This window comes from Plasmodium falciparum (assembly GCF_000002765.6).
Source record: "Plasmodium falciparum 3D7 genome assembly, chromosome: 14".
Lineage (NCBI taxonomy): Eukaryota > Apicomplexa > Aconoidasida > Haemosporida > Plasmodiidae > Plasmodium > Plasmodium falciparum.
In genome coordinates this window covers 990,001-1,012,500 of record NC_037283.1, presented here as the reverse complement: position 1 = coordinate 1,012,500, position 22,500 = coordinate 990,001, and the positions used below count along the sequence as shown (strand labels likewise).

At 17.8% G+C, this 22,500-nt stretch overlaps 5 protein-coding genes across 5 annotated transcripts in view; 1 reads left to right on the top strand and 4 right to left on the bottom strand.

Annotated features, from left to right (window-relative positions):
• Positions 1 to 590: 590 nt before the first annotated feature.
• PF3D7_1425800 (conserved Plasmodium protein, unknown function) lies at positions 591 to 3,491 on the bottom strand (the record flags this gene model as incomplete). The annotated part of the gene is made up of 1 exon (XM_001348376.1): positions 591 to 3,491. One exon carries the CDS (start codon positions 3,489 to 3,491, stop codon positions 591 to 593), a length of 2,901 nt encoding a protein of 966 aa, XP_001348412.1.
• Positions 3,492 to 4,431: 940 nt separating this feature from the next.
• On the bottom strand, positions 4,432 to 5,858 carry PF3D7_1425700 (conserved Plasmodium protein, unknown function; the record flags this gene model as incomplete). The annotated part of the gene is made up of 4 exons (XM_001348375.1): positions 4,432 to 4,683; positions 4,814 to 4,904; positions 5,001 to 5,142; positions 5,264 to 5,858. 4 exons carry the CDS (start codon positions 5,856 to 5,858, stop codon positions 4,432 to 4,434), a joined length of 1,080 nt encoding a protein of 359 aa, XP_001348411.1.
• A 6,136-nt stretch (positions 5,859 to 11,994) lies between these two features.
• PF3D7_1425600 (zinc finger protein, putative) lies at positions 11,995 to 17,340 on the top strand (the record flags this gene model as incomplete). Its single annotated transcript, XM_001348374.1, has 1 exon — positions 11,995 to 17,340. The coding sequence occupies one exon, from the start codon at positions 11,995 to 11,997 to the stop codon at positions 17,338 to 17,340; it is 5,346 nt and encodes a 1,781-aa protein (XP_001348410.1).
• An 860-nt stretch (positions 17,341 to 18,200) lies between these two features.
• PF3D7_1425500 (conserved Plasmodium protein, unknown function) lies at positions 18,201 to 18,849 on the bottom strand (the record flags this gene model as incomplete). The annotated part of the gene is made up of 2 exons (XM_001348373.1): positions 18,201 to 18,508; positions 18,630 to 18,849. 2 exons carry the CDS (start codon positions 18,847 to 18,849, stop codon positions 18,201 to 18,203), a joined length of 528 nt encoding a protein of 175 aa, XP_001348409.1.
• A 721-nt stretch (positions 18,850 to 19,570) lies between these two features.
• Positions 19,571 to 22,500, bottom strand: part of PF3D7_1425400 (DEAD/DEAH box helicase, putative) — a gene marked incomplete at both ends in the record, with an annotated part of 3,711 nt that continues 781 nt past the window's right edge. The window contains one exon of the mRNA XM_001348372.1: positions 19,571 to 22,500. This exon is cut by the window's right edge and continues 781 nt beyond it. Coding sequence (XP_001348408.1) covers positions 19,571 to 22,500 — 2,930 coding nt within the window.

The following is a 22,500-nucleotide window of genomic DNA, read 5'->3' as shown; positions in this document are numbered from 1 at the left end:
TTTATACCATGGGTAAATACTAAAATGTTAAAATACTACCTATAAAATTACTACCTATTAAATATTATATATTATAAATATATTTTTAATCTTATTATTTGTATAATTATTTTATTTTATTTTATTTATTATAATTATGTACTTTTTAACTTATTTTAAATTCAAAGACATGATGTTCTTTGTTTTCGTAATTAATACTATTAAAATAAATAAATAAATAAAAGCGTACATATATATAAAATATATATATATAAAATATATATATATATATATATATATATATATTTATTTATTTATTTATTACAATATAATGACAAAGAAGTTATTATAAGCCAATAGTTAAGATACAAAAAAGTGCATATTTTTTAACAAAAAAATAATAAAATATATAATATATATATATATATATTACAAATATAATGTACAAAATATAAATATGCAATAAAAAAAAAAAAAAAAAATTATGTATTTATAAGGTATTAAATATATATATTACAAACAAGACACAAAAAAAAAAAAAATAAATAAAATAAATAAATAAATAAATATATATATATATATATATATATTTTTATATTTATGTGTTATGACTAAGAAAAAATTTGAGATATTAGATTATCCAAATATTTAATTTGATTATTAAAAATAGATTGCATATAATTATCAATATTACTAGAAACATTTTCTACATTTATATTTGTATCATCAAAAATATTTTCGTTATTACCTTCTATGTTATTACTACATATAAATTTATACAATTCATAAAAACAGACATCATCTTCTGAATATGAATTATTAGAATTTTCGACGTCATTTTTTTTTTTTTTTTTTTTAATTTCATCAATTAAATTCTTCATATCATACTTATCAATATATTTACAAATACATATATTTGATTTTTCTTTTTTGTCTATTTCTTCTTTTTTCATTACGTTCTTTAAGAGCTTATCATTTTCTTTTATATTTTTTATATATTTTGTATTCTCTGGTGACATTGAATTTATTAACATATCATTTTCGTTATCATTATAAATATCTTGTTTTATTTTTTGATCATTTTTATATAGTTTATCATTTTCGTTATCATTATAAATATCTTGTTTTATTTTTTGATCATTTTTATATAGTTTATCATTTTCGTTATCATTATAAATATCTTGTTTTATTTTTTGCTCATTTTTATATAGTTTATCATTTTCGTTATCATTATAAATATCTTGTTTTATTTTTTGCTCATTTTTATATAGTTTATCATTCTCATCTTGTACATTTATGTTATATGATAAGATGTTTTTATTATTATTTTCATCATAATTAATACTTAATTTATTTTTGTCGTCCACACATTCGATACTTTTCTTACATTCCATATTTTTTATACCTTTTCTTTTATCAAATGTTATTGATGACATGGATAGAGAAAATAGATCTTCATCATTATAATTATCATCACATATATGATCACATGGCAACAAGTTATTTTTATCTTCATCATTATAATTATCATCACATATATGATCACATGGCAACAAGTTATTTTTATCTTCATCATTATAATTATCATCACCCTTATGATCATATGGAAACAAATAATTTTTATCTTTTTCATTGTGTGATATAAAAAAAAAAGTGTCATCATTTTTTTTTTTTTTTTCTTTTTTTATTAATTCAAGATCATTTGATATATTTTTAGTTGTCTCTTTTTCATCACTTAATTTATTCAAATCATTACAGTCCAATTTTTTGGAATATTCTTTATATGTATATAACTCTTTACTTGTATATGGTATATTAATATTGTCTTTTAAATTTTCAAGATTTTGTTTTTCTTCTTCCTCATTAATAATAAGATTATTATAAATATCATTCTTATTATTATCATCATCATTATTATTATTATTATCGTCATCACCATCATTATTATTATCATCATCATCATTATTATCATCATTATCATCATTATTATCATCATTATCATCATTATTATCATCATCATCATTATCATCATCATTTTCAAGACATTTAATATCGTGACTATCGCTTTCTTCATTTGAATAAAAGCCTAAGCGCATTTTAATATTTTTAATAATTTCCTTAACGTCATTTTCAGTTTTTTTTTTCTCAAAGAAATTTCCCCTGACCTTTTCATTATATTCATTCAAACTTTGCATGTTATTAAAATTATCATTATTTTTTATTTGTTTCATATTTTCTTCATTATGTGCACTATTTTGATCATTGTTCCTTTTTTTTTTTTTTTTCTTTTGGGGTTTTCTTTCTTCTTTTTTTCCTTTTTTCCTTTTCTCTTGTGCAATTAATGAATCCACATTTTCCACGTTGTCATAAAGACTTTTATTCAATATTTTGTTGTAATCAATAAGTTTTATTTTTTTCTTATGATTATTAAATATATCTTTAAATGAAGAAAATAAATCAAGTTCTTTATCTTCTTCAAAAATGTTTGACATGTTTTCACCTAAGATATTTGTTTTGTTATCATCATCTTCAAAATAAGGAATATTTACATTATCATCATAACTTATCTTTTTATTAATAACATTATGTACAATATCAAGGGTGTTTTTTTTTTTCTTTTTTTTTTTTTTTTTTTTGTTTTCTCCTTCTTCTTCTTCTTCTCCTTCTATTATTTCATGTATTATTCCTTTGGGTACTTTTTTTTCATCATATTCTCTGCACTTTACATTATTATCATAATCTTGTTTATTTTCCTTTTTATATTTGAAGAGGGGTAAATTTTGTTCCATCGGAAATGACTGAAATAGGGAATTTGTTAAATTATATTCTTCTTCATTATTTATTATATCATTTTTTAAATTTAAAGAATCTGAAATATCATTAAAATCGTTAAGAGAAGAAGAATATTTAGTATAAGTATCATTAAATGAAATATCGTTATGTTCCTTTTTAAAATTTTTTTTTTTTAAATTTTTCTGATTTTTGTTTTGTTTTTTTTTTTGAGCTTTTTCTTTTATATTACATATTTTTTCATTCTTTGTAATATTAAAGGTGGAGAAATTTTTTCCCTTGTCTTTTTCTAGCACATCTTTGAACAATTGACTTTTTTTTTTTAAATTATCGTAGTTCTCTTCCCATTCCTTTTCGGCTAGTTTTCCAGCATAATAATAATGGTTGTATTTTAATTTTTCTTTTAAGAGAACTAATCTTTTATTATTATTATGGTCACTACTACTATTATTATTATTATTATTATGGTCACTACTATAATTATTATTGTTGTCATTATTATCATCACTATAATCCTCATTATCTTTTTTTTTTTTTTGTTTTTCTTTTTTTTTCACGTTGCCTATCTTATCCCTTGAAAAATCTCCCCATGTGTGCCCACCATCTTCATCGGGTATATAATCTTTATCTTTTTCTTTTTTCTTTTCAAAAGAATTTAGACTTATGTCACTAAATTTAAAAGGTAAGTTATTTATTAGTTCATTCTTTATATCGTTATTCATTTTATTACATTATTATTTAAATCGTTTTGATTTATAAATTTATTTGGGGTGTGTGTGCGTGAAATATATTTATGTGTTTCATAAGCAAACTTTTATTTTTACTATTTTGAAATGTATAAAAGTAAGCATTTTTTTTTTTTTTTTTAAGTTATGTATATATGGAACATTCCCAGTATTATAAAAATAATATATAAATATATATATATATATATATATATATATATATATATATATATATATATATAAATATATGTATATTTTTGTATTATCCCTTTTATTTTATTTCCTTATTCAAAATGTATAAAATAAATGAGAATATTGTGAAAAAAGGAAAAACTTTATGAAACATAAAAATAATTTGATATATACAATTTTTTAATATTCATACATTATATGATAATATATAAATATATATAAATATATATGTATATATATTATATATATACATTCATATATATATATATATATATATATATATTATATATATTTTATTTTTTTTTGTATTTTTTTTTTTTTTTTTTTTTTTAAAGAATTATACTATTATATCATTTCAAGTGCGTATGCACATATGGGACAAGGGAGAAATAACATAATAAAAAATATTAAACAAATAGTTCAATTTTTTTTTTTTTTTTTCAAATTATAAACAAAGAACAAAAAAAATAAAATAAAACATAAAAATTAATAAATAAATAAATAAATATAAACACATATATATATATATATATATATATATATATATATATATATGTAATAGAAAAAAATCCGTAAAATACATAAACATATAAGAACTGTGTAAAATAAATAATTCGTACAATAATAAAATATATAAATAGTTATTTATATATACACAGTATATATATATATATATATATATATATATATATATATATATATATTTTTTTTTGTTTATATTATAAACAAGAAGATATGAACATTCTTATGTTTTCTTTCTTTGCTTAACAGTTGAAGGTTTTGTAGTCTCTTCAATTAATTCCACGTTTTCCATAATTTTTTTTTTTTTCTTGTCCTCATTATCATCTTTTATATGAACCCTTTCATACAATTCATAATTACTTCCCATTTTTTTTTGATTCTTCTTTACGTTTTCTATCTTCTCGTTAATAATTATAAAAATTATAACTTCCAAAATTAATGTGACATACGAAAATAATATTCCACAAATTAATCTCTAAGACAAGGAGAAAAAAAAAATTTGAAATATATGCATTCACATATAAATATAAATATATACATATATTTATATATATATATTTATATTTATTTATATTTACATATATATTTTTTTCTTTCCATTTTACCGTTGTGAATTTTGTATATCCCAATATGAGACTTCCATAATATCCTCCTAAGAAAGTTAAAAAAATGCCTATTATTAAATTGATACCATATCTGAAAAAAAAAAAAAAAAAAAAAAAAAATATATATATATATATATACATATATATATATGTGGATAAATATTTATATTTGTTTATAAATCATTACGGATAAGATTTTTTATAATTGCTAAAAAAGTCATTTGTCTGATTATTGGTATCTCCTACTATCCTTTTATATTCTCTTTCTTCTCTTAATAAATTCTTAAACGTTTTACTGTTTTCGTCTATATTTTCGTATATACCCCGGTCTACATAAAAAGAAAAAAAAAAAAAAAAAAAACAGAGGTACATGTGATAAGGCTTAAAAAAAAAAATATATACATTATATATATATATATATATATATATTTATTTATTTATTTATTTTACATGTTATGCAAGAACTGTTCATAATGTCCTGGAAGTTTATTTTGTCTTTATTATTATTAGTACAATATAAGTTATATATATATACAAGCACACTCAACATATCAATGTTAATACTTTTTTCCTTTAGAAAGTTTTCTAAGGTATTTTTTGAATCACTAAAAATGATATTCCATATTTTTTCATTAATTTTATAGGAATACATTGAATTGTTTTTTGAACACCAATTTAATATATCTTCTCTACTTAAAAGAAATAATTCTATGAAATTTTTTATATTTGGAGTAATTTCAACATTTATTATTCTTTTAAAAAAAACACTATCTTCATCTTTCTTTTCCTCATTTTGTGTTGTATTTTGTTTATCCATATCTTCTTTTTTGTTATCATTTATTTTCTTTTTCTTGTTATTTATTTCTTGATCTTTATTATCATTACATTCCTTCTCTTTATTTTGTTCATCAAGTTTTTTATATGTATATATTTCTTTTTCTTCTTTCAAAAACAAATTATTATTAGAATCATTTTCATTTTTATTATCTTCTTTTATTCTATCACATTTTTCCTCTTGTATATCTTTTTTACTTTTTGCTGGCATTGTTTTGTTTATTATTAAAAAAAAATTACATTAAGAAAAATTTATAAAAATAATATATAATATATAATATTTTAATCAACCCCTATGTTGTATTTTATTCAAATATTTTTATATTCTTATAACTTTGTATTATCATCACATTCGTTCAAAAAAAAAAAATAAAATAAAAAATAAAATAAAATAAAATAAAATACATATATACATATATATATATATATATATATATATAATATAATTTATATATAATATATATATAATAAATATATATTTATAAATATATTTATATATATATAATACTATAAGGAGAAAAAAATATATGTATTTAATATTATATATAGGTATATATATTTTTTTTCTTTCCTCAATTTAAACAGAACGAAACTTTTTTCATCTGAATAAATTATTTCTTTAAACTGTTTAGTAAAAATACATAAAATTAAAAAAAATAAAATGAAATAAAGTGATTATCATATATACACAGGTTTCAATTATTTTTATATTCATAAGAGATGAACATATATATTTAATATTTTTTATTTTTTTAAAAAAAAAAAAGGAAATTATGGGAAAATAAAATTAACAATTGTAATATAATTTTCTCATAAAATATATAATAACAATATTTTTATTATTTTATTTTATTATTTTTTGCTTATACTTTTGTTTATTACAAAAATAAAAAAACGACTAGACCTTTTATTTTATTATTTTTTTATTTATATCTATGCAAATATAATGTTACAAATATATATGTTGTTTCTCTTTTTCTTTTTATATATTTTTTCCCATTCCAATTAAAATAATAAATAAATAATATTATATAAATATATATATATATATATAATTACGTGTGTATATATATATTTTAATTTTGTATCATTCGAAAGTTGACCTTTTGGCATATATATTTAAAAATACACAAATTTTTTAAATTCTTCACACGAAATTCAATTTATATTTATTATTTTTTTTTACTTATTTTTTCTTTTGTTTTCTTATTTTTTTAAAAAATAAAAAATACATAAATTATTACATTTATAAAAATTATGGAAAGAATATGCCGTAACATATTGTTAAAAATAAAAAATAAAATAACATGAAATAAAAAAAATAGTTTTATATTTATAATATAATGTAATATAATTTTTTAATCCAGTTTTAATTCGGTTGTTCTACACAAACGTATGGAATAAAATCATTCCAAAAAAAAAAAAAAAGAAAAGTAAAAACAAAATAATACACATTAATATAAAATTAAAAGATATATATATATAATATATTTATAATATATTTTTATATTTTATAGTTCGTGTTTTATGTAGCTACTAGCCATTTATAATTTTTTTTTTTTTTTTAAATTTTCCTGAACAATTCAGGTAAAATTGTGAAAATAACTAAAAATAAATAGATAAACAAGAAATATTATATATAGTCAAAATGTGCATATGTGTTACTGGAACAATTTTGACATTAGATATTTAGAATGTTAAAAAAATTAAATTAAATAAACATTTAATTGTTGTGAATAGGTTTTTTTTTTTTTTTTTTTTTTTTTTATATTGTTGTTTTATACTACGTTGTACCTAATTTTATATAATTACATTATAAGTTGACAAAATATGAACGTAAATTTTTTTTGCTTTCCGTCCTAATGTTGAGAGTGTTTTCAATTTGAAAATGTTTTCTTAGTAAAACAATGAGCCTTTATAAAATTAACAAAAAGAAAAATAGTAAATTATAAGTAAATATATATATATATATATTTATTTATTTATTTATTTTTATGGAAGTTCATTAAAATATAGTGCAAACCTCATTAAAACATCTAAACAATTAAGAAATATCGTTATTTATAATATATATACACATTTTTTTAATATTGATAAAAATATATGAACAAAATATTGTGTATTAATCTTATGATGCCTTTTGGTTTCAATCTGTAATTTCACATATTCTTTTTTTCTCCTTTTAATATTTTTAAAACATATTTATCTTCATTATATATATATATATATATATATATATATATATATTATATATTTATAAATATTTTTGTGTAATTGCTTATGTCTCGTGTAAATTCATTATTTTATAATTAACCATTTTAACTTTATCATTATAAACACTTTCTTAAAATTAATAAAAATTTTTATATGTTTACAAAATTGTCTTAAAGGTCATGAAATAAAAATAAAGGAGAAGGAGAAAAACATTCCTTGTCTTATTTGAAAAAAAAAAAAAAAAAAAAAAAATTTAGAATTATACATATCAAATTCTCTTTTTTTATAAGAACGAAATATAAAAGGAATATAAAACTTATGATATACATTTTATGGAAATAATATATATATTATATATATTTTTTTTTTATTTATTTCATTTTATTATTAAATATGAAGAGAGAAATAGAACTCTCACATATATATATATATATATAATATTTATTTATATATATATATTTATTTATTTATTATTATTATTTATACATTTTTATTATTAATAATATTTATTCTACATATTTAAATTTTTTGGAATAAATATATTTTTATCTAAATAAGTATGTATCATTTAATATAAGAATAATTTAATTATTAAAATGTATAGAAAAAAAAAAAAAAATTGAGAATATATATAAATAATAATTTTTGATATTATTAATGAAATATGACACATTTTACGTGTATTTTATAAAAATAAATAATATTATTATATAATTTTTTTTTATTAATTTTATATAATATATAATAATGATGTGTATTTTATGATTATATTTATTCACATTTATTTTATTTATTTATTATTTTTTCACAAGATCCTTTTAGACATATATTATCTTTTTTGTAATATAATTTAGTTTTTAAAATAAAAAATGAATTTTCAAAATAAAGGAGATATATGAAGAATATTATATTATTTTATTTTATATATACCTTTGATATTTTTTTACTTTTTACTTTATATATATATATATATATATATATATATATAGTGTAATAGATACTTCAAAAAAAAATTATTAATTATACATAAATGTGTATATTGCAACATAAACATATTATTATATTATTATATTATATATATTATATATGTATGTATGTATATTTATTTTTATGTACCATTAGAAGCTTTTATAGAATTTATTAATTTTATTTATTTATTTAATTTTTTTTTTTTTTCAATATTTATAAAGCTAAAGACTTTACGAGAATTTTTAAACATATGTAGAAAAATATATAAAGAAATAAATTTGTTTTTGTTTTGTATTCTTTTCTTTTCTTTTTTTTTTTTTAAATATTAGTTAATCATATAAAGGTAAAAAAAAAAAAAGAAAAAGAAAAATTAAAATTAAAATTAAAATTAAAAGTTATTAAAGATAAAGATTTATAAAGAAAAATGTTTTATAAATATATAATTATTTTGAAAAATTAATGTTTTAGTAAAAATAATTTTTTTTTTTTTAAATAAGTTGAATAAGATATATTAAAAGTAAGAAATTATTAATATTATAAAAAAAAAAAAATCATTATAAAATTATATACCTACAATAATGTTATAAAAAAGGACAAATACATTTTTAAGGTAATATTTTTAATTATATTTGAATTAATATTTTTCATCTTTTATTTTTCATTTTATTTTATCATATATGGATAACATAATATATATATATATATATATATTTTTATATATAGTTTTGCTTCTATACATTTTTAATAAATACTTTTTTATAGATATTTTTTAAATATATTTTTAATACATATACACATTTTTAATATATATATATATATATATATATATATATATAATATGTATAATTTATACAATTTTAAATATAATATTTTATATATATATTTATTTTTTTTTTTATTTTTCCCTATATGAATTTTTATTTAATATTTTTTAACATTATATACAAAAATTATGTATTCTTAACTAAAGTATTTTTTTTTTTTTTTTTCTCCATCATTTCTGAATTAAAAAATAGATGATACAAGTAGCAAAAAAATAATAATAATTATTATATATATATATTATATGTGTAACATAAGAATAAGTTGGTTTTTTTTTTTTTTTTTTTTTTAAACATATATAAATAAAATATATATTTATTAAAAATATGTTTCTAGTTTTTATTTTTTTATTTTCATATGTGCACTTATATATATATATATATATATATATATAGATTATATATGTATAAATAAATATATATATATTTTTTTTAATAATGTTTCTCTTTTATAATTTGAGAACATGCAACATAAATATAAAGGCACTTTATTGTTATATATATATATATATATATTATTATTATTATTATTTATATTTTTTTTTTTATATAATTAGAAAATAGTATATAAAAATGTAATATATATATATGTATAAATTATAAAAATAGGCATACGTTAAAATGTTGATATATTTTCCTTACACATATTTTATAACATATATATATATATATATATATATGTCTGTAATATTATATTTAGATAATTATTATGTAACATATTAAAAAAAAAAAAAAAAAAAAAAGATGACGATGTTATTTTACAAAATTATGTAACATTTTATATGAATTATAAATTAACTCTATATATAATAACACATTTTAAACAAATCATTATTATTATTATTATTATTATTATTATTTATTTATTTATTTATTTATTTATTTATTTTATTATTATTTTTTTTTTTTCCCTAGTTATGTAAAACAGAAAAAAAAACAAATTAATAAATATATACATATATATAGCATAAAATAAAATAACGGCAAAATATTATATATATATATATATATATATATGTATGAAGAATATTACACAACATATGTAATATATATATATAATATATTAATGTCATATAAACATTATGAATATATGTAAACTTACAAATTAAATAATATGTTTTTATAAAAATAGAAAATACATATACAATAGTATCTCCAAAAAAAAAAAAAAAAAAAAAAAAAAAAAAAAAAAAATACGAATACACAAATTTATTTACAAGAATATAAATTTGAATAGATGATAAATATATGAATAAATAAATAAATATATATAATAAATAAAATACACCAACAGATGATTATACTATATATATATATATATATTTATTTATTTATGATTTTTTTAAAATTTTATTATTGATAATAAAAATAGAAATGTAGAAAAAAAAACAAAACTTTCCTACTACAAACAAATAAATGATACATTCATACTATAAATAAATATGTATACAACATTATACATAAGTACATATGTATTTTTTTTTAGTTGAATAAATAAACTTATAAAACAATACAGAATTATTATTAATCTTATATGTCATTTATATTATTGAACGTTTATATATATATATATATATTTATTTATTTATTTATTTATATTTATTTATTTATTATATGCTTAATTTTCCCTTATCACATGTATCATATACATATATATGTGTAGACTTTATATTTCTACCTATTTAATATATTAAAAAAAACAAAAAATAAAATAATAAAAAAAACAAAAATATATATGTATATATGTTATTTTTCTCATTCTATCTATTTTTCTTTCTTTCTTTCTTTCTCTCTCTCTTTTTTTTTTTTTTTTTTTTTTTTTTCCACATGAAATTATATATTTGTTTAATTATTTCATATTATCATTACCTATTCATAAAATATACATAAATACTACATATACATATATATATATTTATTTATTTTAAAGACCTTTGGGTATTATAAAAACCAAGCTTGTACTTTATATTTGTCGTATGATCATTAAAATAAATTTTGAGGATGTATAATTCATATATACTATTTAAGAACAGAAAAAAATAAAATATACATATATATATATATATATATATATATGTATGTATTAATATTTGTACAATATGTACACATTTATTATAATATTGTAATATAATTATTACGTTTATTATATCATAGTATATTCATTGATCATATTAATATAACCATCCTTTCGGTGTATGCATATATTTTACCTTAAAAATATGAGGGGTAAAAATTAAAACAATGAACAAATAACACTACATATATATATATATATATATATATATATATATATATTTATTTATTTATTTTTATTTATATATTTTTATTTATTGCTGTATAAAAATGAATGAAGAGTTGAATAAGATGATAAATAGTTTCCAGATAAAAGAAAAGGAGGGAAAGGAAGTAAATAAAAATAATAATATAGAAAAGAATCAAAATATAGATTTAAATATATATCCAAATATGAGTAATTATGTTGATATAGGATCTAATATTTATGTTGAGCAAATAAAAAATATATCAAAAGAAGAGGTTACAAAAAAAAAAAGTATATTAAATTCAAAATATATATCGTCAAAGAATAACGAATTTGTAGTAGCACAATTATATGAATTAAATAATTATAATGAAAATAATATATATGAGGACAGAAATCTTTTTTCGAATTCTACAAATATATATAGTAACGACAATAATATGAAGAAATATTTAATACAAAAATGTGGAAAAAAAAATATAAAAAAAAGGATGGACATATTAAATCAAGAAAATAATAATATGGGAATTCATAAAAATATAGTATATGATGATAATAATAATAATAAAAATGTAACATATGATGATAATAATAAAAATGTAACATATGATAATAATAATAAAAATGTAACATATGATAATAATAATAAAAATGTAACATATGATAATAATAATAAAAATGTAACATATGACAATAATAATAAAAATGTAACATATGACAATAATAATAATAATAGTTGTAGTATCATTAAATATGAACTACGGAAGACATCAATTTGCAAATATTGGATAAAAGGGATTTGTGCTAATGTCGAATGTAATTTCGCCCATGGGGAACACGAACTAAAATATACATTCGGTGTATATAAAACAACTATATGCAAACATTGGAAAAAAAACGGTATGTGTTCTAGTGGTATTCATTGTAGACATGCACATGGGGAAAGTGAATTACAACCAAAAAATTTACCTTTACATTTATTAAAAAAAAAAAATAATTTGAAAAATAAAAATCAAACAAAATCTTTTCATACAAATAAAGAACTTACCATAAATGAATATAATGATCGTTCTGCAAATAATAGAAATGTTGAACATATGTATAAGAATAAGGTAGATCCTTTAAAAAATAATAACAATAATAATGATAATATTTATTATTATGGAAATGAGGAGAATCAAAAAGATGTGAATATTTTTAGAATGGACACATTTTACAACAATATTTTTGATAGTCGAAATCATATGGATAAACCCCCCCCACACAACATCAACAATAATAATAGTAATAATAATAATAATAATAATATTGTTAGTGTTGAGGGGAAACCAATTAACCATAATACACCTAATATCCTTAACGATGGTAATTATACAAATCATTTAAATCATTCAAATTATATATATAATAACGAAAAGGAAGAAAATGAAAAGAGAAATTTCAATTATTATGATACATGCAAAAATATATGGAACTATCAAATTTGTAAAGATGATAACAATCTATTGAATAATAATGAAAAGACTTTTTTTTTTTTTTCTAATGTAAATAATAATAAAATGGTAGAATGTAATAATATGAACAATATATTTAATGACATACATAAAAAAGAAAATACGATAACATTAAACAATAATTCAAATAATGTAATTAATATAAAAAAAAACATAATAGATGATGCTGATATATCCAAAGTTACAAATGTTCATATTTATAAAGATGATCATTTAAAAAATACACCTATTAATAATAAAAAAAAGGAGACTAGATTATCACAGGGAAAAAAAAATACATATTTAAAAGTAAACTTTTTCAATAACAAGAACAAGGACAATAATTATAATAACAATATAATAGTAGATACTAACAATAATAATAATAATAATAATGTTATCAAGAATGATCATAATAAAATTAATAATAATAATTTAATATTTCAGAATAGTAGATTTATGGATCATACGGGAGCCTGTGATACTATAAAAAGTGGTGATACTACAAAAAGTGGTGATCATATAAAAAGTGGTGATCATATAAAAAGTGGTGATACTATAAAAAATGTTGAAAATTTTGTTAATTATACAAATAGTAACAACATTAGTAATATTAATATATCTATAAATTGTAATAATTATGAAAAATATATTAATAATATGAGTTTTATTAATAATAAGGAATCAAGCAATATAAATAAAGATGATGTTTATAATGGGAATATGGATAATCATAATCATCATGTAAATAATAATAATACCCTTTGTAACACCAGCTTGAGTGATTTGTGTAGTAATAATTCTTCTGAGTCCAAAAAACAAGAAGCTGTATGTCTCAATAAAAACGATACTCATGATATAATAAAAAATGTATCCAATAATATGAAACGGTTTTCTCTCTACATGAATCCTATTAATAATAATAATAATAATAATAATAATAATAATGATGATACGTCTAACAATGTACAATTTATTAATAATTATACAAATGATTATTTTTATTATGATGAAAAGAAGGATGAAGAACAACATAACCCTTATGATAATAAAAATAATAAAATTAAAGGGTTTCGTAATATCAACATTCGTATTATAAAAAAAGAAGATGAACAAGAACATACTAATGAGAAGAATAATACAATATTTAATAAAAATGTAAATGAAATTATGTATAGTAAAGAAATAACAAATATGAATAATATAAACAGATCTTCAGATGAATATATTACAAATAATAATATGGATAATGATAATAATATTATGAATAACACATTATATCCATGGAAAGAAAATAAATTCAAAAATGTTGATATGTTAAATATATACAAAATTAATAAGGATGATTATTTACATACAGATATTGTTAAGAACATAGATTGTGTTATAAGTCCATACAAAGATCCCAACATAATTATGGATAGGATAAATGATGATAATAATATAAATATGGATAATTTATTATTTACATATAACGAACAAATGAACAATCATCATAATAATAAAAAATGGAACGTTTTTAATAATTCTATTATTTTAGAAAAGAATGAAAAAATTACTAATAGCAAAAAGAAAAATAATTATAAGATACATCAAAGGCAAAATATTAATAAAAACGTTTCAGATAATAACGAAAATATAAATAATAAGAATGTAATTAGTAAAGATAAATTTAAAATTATAAATTCTTATATTGATTATAAATTAAATTATCATAAAAATAATAAATATAGTTATAATAATATGGAACATAACATAAAAAATGTGAATGAGCAAAGTAGTATAAATAATAATAATAATAATAATAATAATATATTATATACAACAACAAAAGATTTAAGAAATAATATTCATACAATCAATTTTAATGATACAAAAAATATAATTAATAGTGATGATTATTTTGTAGATCATAATTATAATTATAATTACAATTATAATTACAATTACAATTACAATTATGCTTATGATAATATAGAATTATCTAATAAAAATATGAAAGATGTTATTAATTTATATACATACGTTGTTAATAAAAAAAATGAAAAAAATATTTACACGTCCACTAATAATATTATATGTAACGATGAATATATTAAAAAGGAGGATTGTGGTGATTGTCAGATGGTAGAGAGTACGCAGATGTTCGACGAGGAAATAAATTGTTCTCCGGAAAATAAAAGTAATAATAATAATAATATTAATAGTAATAATATTAATATTAATAGTAGTAGTAGTAGTAATAATAACAATAATAATAATAATTATTATTATAATGATTATCATGATGATGATAATAATAATAATATTATGAATCATTCTTATTATAATCATATTAACGATTCATATTACTACCAATTTAATGACCTTCATTCAAAAGAGAATCAACAAAAATACACATACAATATAAATAACCTAATACATAATATGAAATTATTAAATACAGAATATGAGTCTCCTCTAAATTCTGAACAAGAAAAAACAATTTTAAAAAATATCGCTGTGGACAGAAATAACAACATTAATATTAATAACATTACATTGCCTACTCTTCAAGATAACCAAATGAATAATTATAAAAAATATACAAATGATTTAGGATCGGTATCAGAAGGATACACATCTACATATAATGATACGTTAAAAATGCATAGTGAAACATTTATGGATTCGCAAAATGGTATGTACATTTTACCACAATATGTAACACGTGAATGTATTAATAGTCCATATGATAGCTCTCTCTTTACAGATGAAAATAGGGAAGAGAAAAAAGATAATAAAGAACGAGAAATAATAGGTAATATGTTATATGATGAGCACATTTGTATGGATGATGAAGACTTATTCGGAAGAAGTCACCTTTTTAATATATTTAACAATGAAGAAGAAATAGATATTAATCAAAAGGATAATTATTATGATAGGGATGATCATAATGATTATCATAGGGATGATCATAATGATTATGATAGGGATGATCATAATGATTATGATAGGGATGATCATAATAATTATCATAGGGATGATCATAATAATCATCATAGGGACGATAATAATAATCATCATAGGGATGATCATAATAATCATCATAGGGACGATAATAATAATCATCATGGTGATGATGTTATATATGAGGAAACGAAAAAAACAGATAATATAGAAATCCCGTTAAAAGACAATGACATAATGATAAATAATTCATATAACGATAGTTTAATTAATTATAACAAATATTTTGTTAAAGAACATGAATATAACAATATAAATAACAATAACAAAATAGAAGAAAACTTAAAAATAAAAAATAGCTATGATACAAGTTCTAAACAAAATTATAAAGAAAATAATATGTTTCATGATGTGGATAACTTTACATCTTTACTACTACATATAAATAATTATAATGAAAAGGATTTTATGAATTTTAAAAATGAAGATTATACCTTGAACAAAGAAATATACTTTAATGAATGCAAATATGTTAAAGAAATTAAAAATATAGATCAGGATAATACAAAAGAGTTGGGAATAGTTTTACAAAATGATGACCAAATATCGGAAAGCGATATGAGGACAAAGAAAATGATTTATTCTATTTTCATCAAAGAAGAAGAAACAAAGAAAAATAAAAATTTAGAAAATATATGTTATACAAATGAACAGGAGAAATATAATAATCTATCTATAATTAATCAAAAACAAAATATAACAATGGATATAATCAAAAATGTAGATGAATTATCCTTTGATAATATGGAACAAATGAATATTAAAATAAATGATAATCAAATGTATAATGAACAGGTGATGGATAATATGGAAGATCGAATAGAAAAGATAAACATATTAACAAATGATAATATACAAAATGGTATTCACAACAATAATAATAATATAATTGAAGAAAAACAAAGTCTTAAAGATAATAATTAGGAAGAAAAAAAAAAAAAAAAAGGAATACAATAATTATATATATATATATATATATATATATATATGGATTTTTCTTCTAATGGATTGTCTATAATACTTGGATATAAATAGTGAACACTCAAAATATACAAGATGAGGAAGAAATTAAAAAGATATATATGGGTAATTCGATAATTCAAAAAATTAAGAATGAAAGTAATGTGAGAGGAAAGAATAATGTGACTAATCAAAATGATCTTTCTGGTATCAATAAATTAGAAAACTTACTGTTCCAAATAAATAAAAATAATCATTAGAATGAAATATATAATATATTATTATTATATATATATATATATATGTATATATTTTTTTTTAATGTATATCATACATACATATTTTTATTTTAAGACACATATTTATATAATGATGTAACAACTTGAATTCTTTAAAAAAAAAAAAAAAAAAAAAAGAGAATCCATTTGTCAATATAAAATATATATATATATATATATATATATATATATATATATATATATATATATATTAATTTCACATATCGATGAATAAATAAATTATTAAGTACATATTTATATTTTCTTATATGTAACAGATATGTATGTGTAGACTCATAATCAACTTCAACATAAAAATAAAGGCCTTAAAATTTAACATGATAAAAAAAAAAAAAAATATATGAACACGTATACATGTGCACCTATATAAGCTTGCAATCATAAGTCAGTATTATATTTTACATACAAATAAATAAATATTAATATAAGCACATATATATATATATATATATATATATGTTGTATGGTTGAGAGTGTCCATCCTATACATGATTTATTTATCTGTTTATTTATTTATTTGTTTATTTATTTGTTTATCCTTAATTTTAATTTTTCCAATATATACATTTTAAATTGTGGCTGTGTAAAATAATTGGATGCATAATCATATACATCATTTGGTTTTTCTTTTAATATATCTGATATAAATATATGAATTATATATTTAAGAATTTTATTTTTTTTTAAATACATTTCATTTTGTATAATTTTATTTATTTTTAAATTCTCGATTTGTTTTTTTTGATTGTCACTTAAATTGAAAAGAAAAATTTTCTTTTTTTCTTCTTTTTCATGGTCTTGAATTTTTTCGAACGATATATGTTCATTGATTTCTGACACGACACAAAAATAAAAAAAAAAAAAAATAAATAAATATATATATATATATATATATATATATATATATGTGTGTTAATAAATACCCATATTTATCTTTTATTATTTATTCCTTACCCTTTTCTGTATTATCATTATTCAAATTATTACATAAGAAATAAGTCGAATGTATCTGGTCAATAGGAAAAAAATTATTATTAACATCGGCTTTTAAGGATATAGGTTCTTTATTTATTCCTTCGTCATCTCTTTCATCGTATAGTTCATCTTCATTTTTTATATAATCATTAAATAAATTTCTTTCGTTTTTATTTTGAGATGTATTAAATCTTCTCATTGAAATTAATTTTTTTTTTTTTTTTAATATGTATTTATTTTGATGTGATAAGTTTTGTAGGTTATTCAAAGTTGGTGTCTCATATGTACGTTATATGGGAATATAGGAACATTATTCTTTTATCTTTTTTTATGCTATAAATAAATAAATATATATAAATATATATATATATATATATATATATATATATATATATATATATATTTTATTTATATTTATTTATTATTTTATTTTATTTTTTTTAAATAACATAAAAGTTCAAATGTTCGGATTTTTATATGAGTATAAAAAAAAAATATAATGCGGATGACAATTTTTTTTTTTTTTTAAACACACGGTGTGAAAATTAAGGTAAAACAAAAAAAATAAAAAAATAAATAAATATAATAAAATAAATAAATATAATAAAATAAATAAATAAAAGAATACAATAAAATATAATAATAATATATCAAATTAAATATTATTTAATTAAAAAGAACGACATTTGTACAATATAACAATGTGACAAAAATAATCAAAGTATATAAATATTTATATAATGTAGACAAACCATAAATCATTATAACATAATATAATATTATTTATTTATTTATTTATTTATATATGTATTTATGAATAATTTATATGAATTAAAAAATAAAAAATAAAAAAAAAAAAAGTGTAAATGTTTTCTCTATTTTTTTTTTTTTTATTTTTTTTTTTTATTTTTCATTTTTTTCTATTTCATTTGATCATAACTTTTGCCTTTCTTAAATTTCCCAGCATATATAGAAAGTTGTTTAGAACTTTTAAAATTTTGTAGAAATTTTTTGAGCAAACATACTAGTATCCATTCATTTAATTTATCAAAAAAGGATATTAATATATTTATATACATATATGTATGTTTTACTATTGATTTTAATACATCTGGTGTGATTTTATAGATGGAGCATATTATTTGTATATCTTCGTCATTTAAATATAGAAACAAAAGTATCGATAAATATAATTTACTATATTTCCTTTCAAGTTGTGAATTTGAAAAGTATGTTTTTTTCTTTTGATTATGTTGAGAATTCAAATTTAGCATATTAATTAAATCACTATCAAATTTTAATGTTTGGAATATAATATTTTTTGTATAATTATCTGAGATTAATGATAATACATTTTTTATATGTGAGAGCTCATAATTAAATGACACAATATTAATGTTATAAGATGAGCATATATAACATAAATGAAATTTATTATATAAATATATTTTATCATACATACGTATTTCATTAATTAAATCTATACCTATAGATAAATTTAAATTACTTATACATAAAGAACGACAAAAATTTGTTATTTTTATCTTCTCATTATGTATTTCTATACATTTATGTTTTAATAAATTATCTAATACTTTATATATTTCATTCTTTTTGTTATGATAAAATAATATTTCATCACATGTAAAATAATTTAAATTTATATTAAAATAAAATGAATATGATGTATTTATATTCTCTTTTAATATTTCATTCTTATATTCTTTTTTAACTTCTTCTGTCTTATTTATGGGAGTCACATTTTCCCCATGTATAAAACCACGCTGATTATTATTATAAAGTGTATAGCAATTTTCAACATATTTATCATCACATTTATCATCACATTTATCATCATTTTTATTATTATCTCCATATATATTTCCACCCATATAATTATCTTCCTTATTATGGTTCTTCCTTTTTGTTGCTGTTTCCTCTGTAGATGTGCTATCACGATGAAGAGAATCCAAAATTTTCTTGACACTAATCGTAGGGGCATGTTTCTGATCCTTACCCTCTTTATATGTATATATCGAAGGACTTGAATTCATTTCTTGTTTTAATGTATTTAATATAGTTTCGGTATAATACAAGGAAAAAGAAAACATATGAATAACATCATAAAATGATATATATTCATTTTCGTTATATAAACATAAGAATTCAATAACATATTTTTCTAATTCTTCAAAAGTATTTGCATGCATTGTACTTGTAATATTTGTAAATGTCTCTTTAAATATATTTAACATTTTCTTCTCATATTCTTTATCGACAAAAATAAATGAGTCTCCTTTTTTTAATCTAGCTGCACGACCAATCATTTGTTTATATTGTGTATATGTTAAAAAATTCTGAGCAACAAAGGGGGATGAAATAATAACTCTATCTACAAATAAATTTAATCCAACCGAAAGGGTTGATGTACAAGTTAATAAAAATAAGGTTTTTTCTTTATAAGCAACCTCTAATAATCGTTTAACAGAATGTGATATGTCACTATAATAATAACACAATCCATTAGATATTAATTTATGCATTTTTTCATATATACATTTGTCTATGTTATATATTTTTTCTTTTAATTCTTTTCTTTTCATATCTATATATTGTGGTATAGGTAAACTTTTTAAGGTATTGAGATATTCATTTATTAGGTTAATATAAAATTCGCACATTTTTTTGGTACAACAAAATATTAATGTATTCAAGTTGTTAATATAACTATGTAAAGCAAAATATAATAAAGAATTAATTAAGCTAGTATTTAATGTATTATATTTATTTTTATTCTGATTCTTTTTATTAAGGAAGCACATAATACTATCCTTACTATTTGTTTCACAAATTAATTTTTCTTTTTCTTTTAATATATAATTAATATGGTCATCAAGAGAATCCTTTTTTTCTGTGTGCACGTATCTATTTTGTGATAAATATTGTGAATCCTTAATATTTGATATGGAATCATTATCACATGAATAAATAGGATTGTTTATTTGGTTCTTATTATTAAGGATACCTTCATAGTTACACTTATCATTATTATTAACATGTTGATTATCGATATAGCTACCATGACCAGAAAAGTGGCTATAGCTGTTTTGATTTCTATAATTTTCTTGATGATTTATATTATGATGCATGTTGTTATGAGCACTACTTTTCATATTATTAGGATAATTATTTTTATTACAGCTGTAAGTCAAACTAATGTTTGATGAGTGCATATTGTTGTAATTACTATAACTTCTGTTATTATTTAAAATGGATGGACACACATTATTCATGCTATTCATGCTATTCAGGCTATTATAATTATTGATGGTATCACTTTCTTCAATACTACTAAAATAACTATAGCTTACTGTATTATTATTACTAGATGAATACTTACTACTATGATTACAATTTATTCTTTTTTTATTATTATTATTATTATTATTTGGTTCGTATGAATAACTCCTTCCTCTATTATAACTTGATCTTTTATTGTGTCCACTACATTGTTTTCTTTCTTCCTGACCACCAGCCATAAATACATGACTAGAATTCATCCCCACCATCTCAATATTATTATTATTATTATATATATTATCTTTATTTAGGTATTGCAATGAACACTCTGATGTATTCATCATATTAGTTTCATAAAATTTTTGATTTTGAAAAGATGCAGATTCATTTTTTTGTACATTTTTGTCATAACATGTATCATTAAAACTAAATACATTACAAGTATTATAAAATTTTCCATCTTGTACTTTTTTATATACATTAAAATTACATACATAATGTTCTTTTATTTCTTGTGGGCGATAAGTAGATATATAAAATTTAGCTTTCA